The sequence below is a fragment of the Barbus barbus genome (genome assembly GCF_936440315.1).
Source record: "Barbus barbus genome assembly, chromosome: 15".
Lineage (NCBI taxonomy): Eukaryota > Metazoa > Chordata > Actinopteri > Cypriniformes > Cyprinidae > Barbus > Barbus barbus.
Window position 1 is genome coordinate 1,654,322 of NC_136743.1, and position 9,749 is coordinate 1,664,070.

Below are 9,749 nucleotides of genomic sequence, written 5' to 3' on the forward strand. Positions count from 1 at the left end.
GGCGAGCAGGAGAGTATTATTTAAAAACATAATCTTACTGTCCAAAAAAATTGACTAATAGTGTATTTAAAAAATAAAAATGACAATTAGTGAAAAAAATATATATATAACGTGGTAGAATGTTAAAAATTAAAATAGCAACATACAATATTAATAAAAAATGCCAAATGAACTTTGTGAGCGTTCCTCTCTCATCTCGCGAGAGTTGGCGCGGGATCTGCGCTCTGATGTTTCCGGTAACCTGCGGAGAGCAGCTGGGCCGAAGCTCACCGCGCCCTCCTCATCCTCAGACTCGTCGACCGGGACATTCCGCTTACCGGAACCGGCTTCACTCTCCACAGAGCTCGGGAGCTCATTTACCGTTACATGAGAGAGACCGTGAATGCTGACAGACGCTTTAAACCTCAGCAGACACTCAGACCGATGCTAGCAAGCTAACAGCATCCTCTCGCGCGGACCGAGAAATCAAAATAATGCGTTTATTTATTACTCCTAGCACATTTATACTGCTTTTATAAAGTGAATGTGCGTTTTGCTCAGACACACGTGTGGTGTTATGTGTGATCGCGACAGTAGCACATGTTTATCGGCTACAGGTGATTATACTGTTTGACTGTTATCTGTGTGTAATATAAGAGTGAATATCAGCTCACAGACATTCATACTCCTAGTGTTATAATAATGATCAGATCAGGACCGTAAACAGGCTGAGGAGTGTTTAATAGAGTAATCAGACTGATCTAGGGAATTATCAGCTCGATGACAAGCAGTAAATCAGAGATATTATACAGTAAAGCTCAGTCTGAGATTAAAGGTGTCCTCAGCCTCTTCAAACATCAACCATGGCTCCGAAAAAGAGACCAGAGCCCATAGTTATAACCGCAGCCGGAGAAGCACAGACGACCTCTACATCCATCGATGCAGCATCAGAGTAAGTATGCAGTCCAACCTGGATTGAGAAGATTGTATGCATGTCACTTAACATCTCTTTCTTTCTTTTCTTTAATCTCAGAGCGAATCTTGAGGCCCTGCAGAAGAAGCTGGAAGAGCTGGATTTGGATGAGCAGCAGAAGCAGCGTCTGGAAGCTTTCCTCACGCAGAAAGCCAATCTGGGCGAGCTGAAAGATGATGATTTCCAGCATATCTGTGAACTGGGAGCTGGAAACGGAGGTGTGGTTAATAAAGTGTGCCACAAACCCTCTGGCCTCGTAATGGCCCGCAAGGTGAGTCGCCAGACAAATGCCTTCATCTCAGAAAACAACTCAAATAATTACGTTTCTGAGTATAATTTCAGCTTTTACAATAAGTGTATAGAGCGCTGCAGTGATGAGATATTTTTGTGCATTCGCTCAACAGAAACCCAATAGTTTAAAAACCCAAAATCAGTTTATGATTCTTCGTCATGATAATCTTCATAAATGAACAACTTTTTGAAGCCTCAATACAATCAGCAGAAGTAAAAAGCTAAACGTAGGCTAAAAACTCTTTCAGTCTTTACTTAAAATGTTTTCCATGAAAGATTGAGTAAGAATAGTTTACAAAAGTGTGATTATAAGCACAATCTAGTGAGTGGATGAGTTTGTGTTCGGCGTGATGTTTAATGTCCTGACAATCTCTATAGTCCCATTTAGATAATTGTTAACACGCCTATTTCAAGACAAGTAAAAGCTTTTAAGTCAAGTCTGCTTTATTGTCTGTATGTACAGCACATATATACAGAGAATTGAAATTGCGTTACTCTCAGACCCTTGGTGCATACAGTTAACATTTAAGACACTGACAGTAGACGTTCAAATACAGTTTAAACATAAGGAGAAATTACTGGTAGATTTGATACCAGTATAGATGTCTGATAGATGTCCTAGAATAAAACATGAAAATATCTTGGACTTGTGTGAACCACAGACTTTATTTCCATCATTTAACCCAAAAGCAGTTTAAAAAACCCCAAACTACAAAAATGCATCATCCCATCTCTCATCAGTCTATCATAAATATTTCCTGTTGATTTTTACAAGCTGAAGGATGTTGAAGTGATTTTCTGTTGTAATTGACAGCATGCAGGGCTCTACGCTTGCTTTTCTTTTTAGGAGCGCTTGTGCACGGTCAAAAATTTAGGAGCACCTTCAAATCAATAATCAAAAATTCTGTAAAAAAAATTAACCTTCCCATTACGAGGTGATATTTTCCTCTTAAAGTGATTTACAGGGAATTTTGTTTTTACCTTTGTAACGGCATTTTTCTAACTTTTAATAAAGTATGTCATCTTTAATGTCATCTTAGTTCATCGCGGTCTCACAAAACTCCATTATAATCAACAAAGCTCCTTACACTGCACAATGAATCTCTTATTTACTCTGTCTACGCTTTTTTTTGTTATAATGAGAGAATGCGTCTGCGATACATTACTCAATGCTGCAAAAACACGTAAGTACGTTAGAAACCTTTAAAGCTCCCTCAGCACAAACACAAATATGCTGATCGGTCAGTCTCACTGGTGCTCCTAAATATTTGTTCAAATGCGACTGAAATGGTCGCACTGTAGAGCCCTGGCATGATGCTGTCCATAATAAAAATACTCCACTACGTGTCTGTGTTTCTGTAGTTAATTCATCTGGAGATCAAGCCAGCCATCAGGCATCAGATCATCAGGGAGCTGCAGGTCCTGCATGAGTGTAACTCTCCGTACATCGTGGGTTTCTACGGCGCGTTTTACAACGACGGGGAGATCAGCATCTGTATGGAGAACATGGTACATTTAGTGGCTTTCTTCCAAAATTATTTCAGACGAACCCCATTGATCTAAATTATTTACCTGAAGCCCCTCTGAGAGTTTAAGTACATAATATCATAATTTAACAACACTGTCACATGTTTGTGGATTTCTGATGTTGTTTAACCATCACCTGATATTGAGGTACATCAAATATTTCATGTTTTTTAATATGCATTTTATTTTGATATATTCTGTTTGGGGAACCCTGCACTAACATATATAGATGGCCTAAACAACATGAATGCAAAACTTCACAACTAGGGCCCGTTAATTGTGGTTATCGTATATTTCTCCTTGTTATCAGGACGGAGGCTCTTTGGATCAAGTTATGAAAGAGGCTCGCAGAATTCCAGAGGAGATCTTGGGAAAAGTCAGCATAGCTGTGAGTGTATTTACTTGAATAATATGTATGTGTTACAAAAGCCCAACTTCAGACAGTTTTTTCGATGTGTGGATGCACTGATACAAAACAAGCTTTTTATGTGAAATGAGTTGTTCTCTTCATTATTACAGGAAAACATCATGTGATTATTGTACCATTGCACTGGAGCAGCTCTAAATGTAATAAAGTGAAAGAAGAAATAGAATGAAGAGCGAAAGTACAGAAGCTTGTACAGTGCATTTTAACAAGTGGAATTTAGCGTGTAAATGACTAAAGGAAACATCTATTTACTAAAAGAATTTTGCAAGCTAATATGATTTGTATTCTTCTGGTTTCTCAGCCCCGATATGTTTACAAATTACATATGCATCATAAATACAGGTGTCAGTAATCATTGGAAAGTTTCCAAAATGAGAAAAACGTCTCAGTATTGTAAAAAGTGGTGTAAAAGCTCATGATGATCGGAAGTTGTCACACATTTGACTGCTTGATCTTTTTTTATAAGAATAATTCCTCCCCAACCTGAATAATTGACTTCTTTAAAAAACAAAAGGTGATGTTTAGCACAATCTCCATGCTGCTCTTTTCCCAAACGATGGAAGAAATCTCTACTGAAGCTCTCAAATGTCATTCTTGCTCTTGTTGTATGGAAAAAGAGCAGTTTGGACATTCTGAAGTTTTTCCTGTTGAATCCACAGAATGAAGAACAACATTTATACTCTTTTTCTTTTTTACAAATTTTTTTTTTTTCTTTTCTTCAAACAGGTTTTAAGAGGTCTCGCTTACCTTCGAGAAAAGCACCAGATTATTCACAGAGGTAAAAAGAAAATATATTAATTAACCCTTACTTTTTTCCCAAGGAGCATATATGCTGTTAGATTAAAATACATATGAGTACAGTAAAAACACTTTAGGGGCACAATGAAGTTATCAAATAATATATTTTTCCTTAATAAAGGAAACATTTTACAAGCAGAATAATTTATTAGAATACAAAAAGTACAGTGAGTGTTAAATATCTCCCCTTCATACTGCACTTAATAATTATGAAATTATTTATAGGCCTACTTGAAGCTGTCTGAAATGAGTAAGATGTTTGTTGTACCACTTACGATATTTAAGACCTTTTTAAGGATCCACGGGGACTTTTTTTTACTTCTAAATAAAGTTTGTACACATCTATTTGTGGTCACAAATGCGAGTGCAGTGCTTGCACTGTCTAAACCAAAAACAAGTAAGTTTAGACTGTTCAAATAATTCTGTCCGTATATGTCAAAAATAAGCACTAATAGTAAAATAAGAGTCTTTTCTTGTTCACAGATGTGAAACCTTCAAATATCCTGGTCAATTCCCGCGGGGAGATCAAACTTTGTGACTTTGGCGTGAGCGGGCAGCTCATCGACTCCATGGCCAACTCTTTTGTAGGAACACGCTCGTACATGTCGGTATGTTTCCACTGGTGTTTTTAGTGAGGATTAGGAAGGATGGTTGTTTAAAGAGTTTTCAAACACTGAGTGAATACATGGGTGTGTGTGTGTGTGTGTGTTCAGCCGGAGAGGTTGCAGGGCACTCATTACTCGGTGCAGTCAGACGTGTGGAGTATGGGTCTCTCTCTGGTGGAGCTGGCCATCGGCCGCTATCCCATTCCTCCACCCGACGCCAAGGAGCTGGAGGGCATCTTTGGCAGGGCAATGATGGATGTTGGGGAGGCAGGGACACACAGTACGTCTCCTCGACCCAGACCCCCCGGCAGACCCGTCAGTGGTGAGAAAGTGTTTCTTTATGGATGGCAGCAAGACTTCAGGGATGGTCGGAGTCTTTGTGGACATTTTCTTATTCGGCTGTGATGAAACTTAAAGGAGTAGTGAGGAATTTCTGTGCTACTACTGTCAGCACAATAGAACTGCAAAAATGAGAGATTCCTTGAGTTTTACACTACTGGTCAAAGATTTAAGATTTTTATAATGTTTTTGGAAGAAGTCTCTTCTGCTCACCAAGGTTGCATTTATTTGATGAAAAAAACAGTAATGCTGTGAAATATTAAAAGTTTCGAATTGCTGTATTCTATGTGAATATGTGTTAAAATGTAATTTATTTCTGTGATCTGCAGCTGTATTTTCAGCATCATTACTCCAGTCTTCAGGGTCACATGATCTTCAGAAATCATAATAATATACTGATTTACTGCTCAACAAACATTTCTGATTATTATCAATGTTGAACACAGTTGTGCTGCACAATATTTTTGAGGAAACTTACATTTTGTTTTCAGGATTCACAGATGAATAGAAAGTTCAGAAGAACATCATTTATTTGAAATAGAAATCTTGTTACATTATAAATGGCTTTATTGTCACTTTTGAGCAATTGAATGTTTACTTGATTAATAAGTGTTTTAAAAAATGGCAATGTTATACACCAAAAACTTTTAAATGGTAAGGTATCATAGTTTCCACAAAAATTAAATGTTTTCAACATTGATAATAATCAGAAATGTTTGTTGAGCAGTAAATCAGTATATTATTATGATTTCTGAAGATCATGTGACACTGAAGGAATGAGGCTGAAAATACAGCTGCAGATCACAGAAATAAATTACATTTTACAATTTTATTCACATAGAAAACCGCTATTTTAAATTGTAATAATATTTCACAATATTAGTGTTTTTACTGTATTTTTGATCAAATAAATGCAGCCTTGGTGAGAGAAATGACTTTTCAAAAACGTTAAAAAACAACTTTTTACTGGTAGTGTCAATTCAAGGCAATGAATATTACTTGTATAATATTGTTGAATGCCAGCAGGTGTCACTATAAGGTCACAGATCACTGTAGTATTGGTTGTTCAGGAAGAACATAATCATGGAGTTACTCATTGCTCTCTATTTCCAGTAAACTGGTGTGACTCAGAGCGTCCTGTTGTCTTTCAGGTCATGGGCCCGTCATGGCTATATTTGAGCTGCTGGATTATATAGTCAATGAGGTGAGAATCTTTTGCTTTCAATCACTTGCTTAAAGTCCCCCTGTAGTCAAAAACTGTATCCTTTAAAACTCATCTTTGATCATCAAAATGGCATATTTAAATGTTTTTAGTGTGAAAATAATTTTCTCATGTCTTAAAATAGCTTGAATGTAACTCTACACCTTGCCTCATTTACTATACGCGGATCTATGAAAATGCAAAAGGCCTCCTGATGCACTGAACAGTAGACGCGATACAATGGCAAGTGGAAATATCGGTTTAATTAAGCCATATGTGTTTGAACCAGAAATAAGCTGGTATGCTCAACGTAAGCACGGAGACTGATGCTAACTTCATGAGGTAACATTATCTGTTGGCGCTGGTTCATACACAGATAATGACGGATAAAACTATGTTTTTACTAGCGGACAACTACAGTGGATACTGTAACATTCGTTAAATTTACTTACTTGACGATGTTGTGTCCTCAAAATAATCGCACCTGCGAGCATACGCTTGTGACGAGAGGTGGGTCTGACTCCAGGCTCAAGTTAGCGGCTCCAAATACAAATAAATAAGCTGTAATAGCACATGACATCGTGAAAATAGGGGGAAATATTAACAGTTAGCGAAACATCTACAGAAAAATATACGTTAACTGTTCCTGGATTAACTTCTCACCAGACCCTCTGCTTTGCAGCACAGTTAATGATAGAAGGATGGGATCCCTTGACGCGATTGGTTATTGAATTTTGTGATGTATTAAAAAAAGGGCTGTTTCAAACCGCGTTTCTGGGTCAGCCTTTGGGAAACTAGTTTTAAGGAGAAAATACTCAGCAATTGTGTTGATTAATGGATTGGCACTTGGTTTGTCTAAAAGCATATTAAAAACACCACATAGGCAAATAAACAAAGATTTTCACTGCAGGGGGACTGGATACAATCTAATAAAAACTACTGTCTTGAAGCTGAAGTATATAGAAATGCATAATGACTTTGAATGTGTTTCTAGTTTCCAGTCCAGGGCTCTTTAAGTCACTGTTAAAATGAGATCTGATGGCGTTATTAATGATGTATGAGTGTAAATGAAGACTTTTATGTGTGTATCCATCAGCCGCCCCCTAAACTCCCTCATGGCGTCTTCACTCCTGATTTCCATGACTTTGTGACCAAATGGTGAGTGTTGTCACTCAACAGGTGAAATACAGCACATCTTTGGTGTGTCTTCACATGTAATTGAGATCTTGGACACAATTTCAGCTGTTTTTGCATTTGTCTTCTAGTCTGATTAAAAACCCTGCAGACCGAGCGGACCTGAAGATGCTGATGGTGAGAGCACATTTCTTATCTAATCAATATCAAATCAAAGTGGACCCTGTTTCATACGGTGTCCATTATTATTATTATTACAGAAGTTAATATCAACCCAATCATATCCCACTTTTTAATCCAATCCAATCTGTTTGGATAAAATCTAATCTTGCCGATTATTATTCACTGACTATCCTGGCAGAATCATGTTACTTTTCCCCACAAAACTGCATTGATGTAAAACTTTTATAATCAAAACTCATCAGTAATGCTTTACTATGTACAGTGCACAGCATAAATGAGTACACCCCCTCTAAAACTGAACAAATTCAGCAATTACTCTTTACTTAGATGACATGTTAGGGTTCTTTGGAGATATAATGTTCCATTAAGCCTGCTTGATCAATTACCAAAGAAGAATGCCAAATTTATTCAGCAAAATAAGATTGTCTTATCAAAGTGATAAAATGTTGTTGCAAAAATGAGTACACACTCCTGAAAATTACTAAAAAAAGTGAATAGGTTTAAGGTTATTTTTGATCAACAGGTAAGTATATTGAACCAAAACTTTTAAAGACAAGTAATTTCCTGACAATTAAAAGTGTTATATAGCGCACTGAATCATGCTGCTAGCACTGGAACCACTTGGGAGAAAACTGCCGGGTGACTTATTTCCTAGCATAAAAGAGGACAATGGTACATTGGAATACCAAATTATTGTTTTAAGTGTGAAAATATAGCAGAAGTAGCACCGGCATTCAAAAACAATGGACTGCTGACAAGGCTCTTGCATCTCACTGGGCTGTTGTTGGAGTCAAACGCAGTCGTGACACGTGTGTGATCTCTCTTTTCCAGAATCACACGTTTATTAAGCGCTCCGAGGTGGAGGTGGTGGACTTCGCTGGATGGTTGTGTAAAACGATGGGGCTCAATCCGCCCAGCACACCCACCCAAACAGCCGAATGACACACACACACACACCAGACCGTCACATGACCCACGATTCCCCTACACAATACAAACGTTTACAGCCTCTCTGATGGAAGACCTGCAAAGCTGCTTATTTTACTCTCTTCCATATTCACGGGCGAATCTCATGGATCCAGTCAAGAACATGAATATTTCACGCTCAAAACAAAGAAATAAGAGATGCAGTTACTGTAATGTAATTCACTAATTAAAAAAATTTAAAAATGGCTGAAATTGCAAAAAGGAAATTTTGGTTAATTGTTTTGAAAATGTCACGATGCAAAAGCAATCTTAAAGTCTGGTCTTAAAAATAAGCAAAATCTAATTTTCATATATTTTTCTTCTGATTTTGTTGTGAGGTATGACCTAAGAATGTTTTAGTCAGATTCACTCTTGTGCACATGTTCTTGATCATGTGTAACGGAGGTGGTAATATATGCCAGGAGATCACCACCACCATCATCACTCTTACAAGGATTTCTGTATGTTCATTCTTACGTTTCCCACAGACATCAACTACAGACAGTTGTTGCTTTGAGACTCAATAAAGTGATTGTAGAGGGGATGAACTGATTCTGGGCTGCTGTTGGGGGTTTTTCAAATGGAAATTAAAAGTGAGAATCAAATCTATGCTGTTTTAGTTTTACAAATACGTTTGGCATCACAATCTTTCTCAAAATAAAGACATTTCATAAAACAAATCTTCATTGTTCCATGTATGTATTTTGGGCTCTGTTTAGTGATAAATGTTTATATGTATATGATTAAAAAAAAATTCTGATTCATCATTTGGTCAATAATGATTGATGATGCTAGGGTGTTTGCTTTGCAGTTACTGAATTGCTTTTCTAGTGTTTTGCTTGTATTTGGTGTTCAAGACTGTCTGCAGCCTCGTGATTTCTGGTCTCTAGATACGACTTGTGTCCCTCCTTCAATGTAAGTGTAGGATTTTTCACCTGATTTATCTGAAAAGTGCAGTATTAATACTGATTCTTGAATGAAGTTAAATAATTGTTTGCATTATTGTCCTTGTAGAGAGAGTGTAGTGATTCCCTGATCCAGATCACACCGGTTCATCTTCAAACCCAGTTTATGGTAAGAGTTTGCCAGTGTGATGATTGCACTCATGTTCTGATGTGAGGGATGTGACACCTGTGCCAACCAGCAGGAGGCAGTAGAGATATTTGACACGTTTAACCAGCAACTGATCATGATGTTCAGTGTCTGAAACCAAATGTCTAAATTACACGAGGAACATTAAACTAAACAGATGTTTGTGATGCTGCACCAAATATCTCTGAATAATAACATGCTTATTTATTTAGATGTTGCTTCAGCTCATATTTT

At 37.3% G+C, this 9,749-nt stretch overlaps 1 protein-coding gene across 1 annotated transcript; it reads left to right on the forward strand.

Moving 5' to 3' along the window:
- Positions 1–200: 200 nt before the first annotated feature.
- Positions 201–9,186, forward strand: LOC306881336 (dual specificity mitogen-activated protein kinase kinase 2-like). Its single transcript, XM_079435381.1, has 11 exons — positions 201–931; positions 1,013–1,223; positions 2,606–2,752; positions 3,081–3,158; positions 3,924–3,975; positions 4,479–4,603; positions 4,709–4,922; positions 6,091–6,143; positions 7,237–7,298; positions 7,406–7,451; positions 8,289–9,186. The coding sequence occupies exons 1-11, from the start codon at positions 843–845 to the stop codon at positions 8,397–8,399; spliced, it is 1,188 nt and encodes a 395-aa protein (XP_079291507.1). The 5' UTR covers positions 201–842; the 3' UTR covers positions 8,400–9,186.
- Positions 9,187–9,749: the final 563 nt, after the last annotated feature.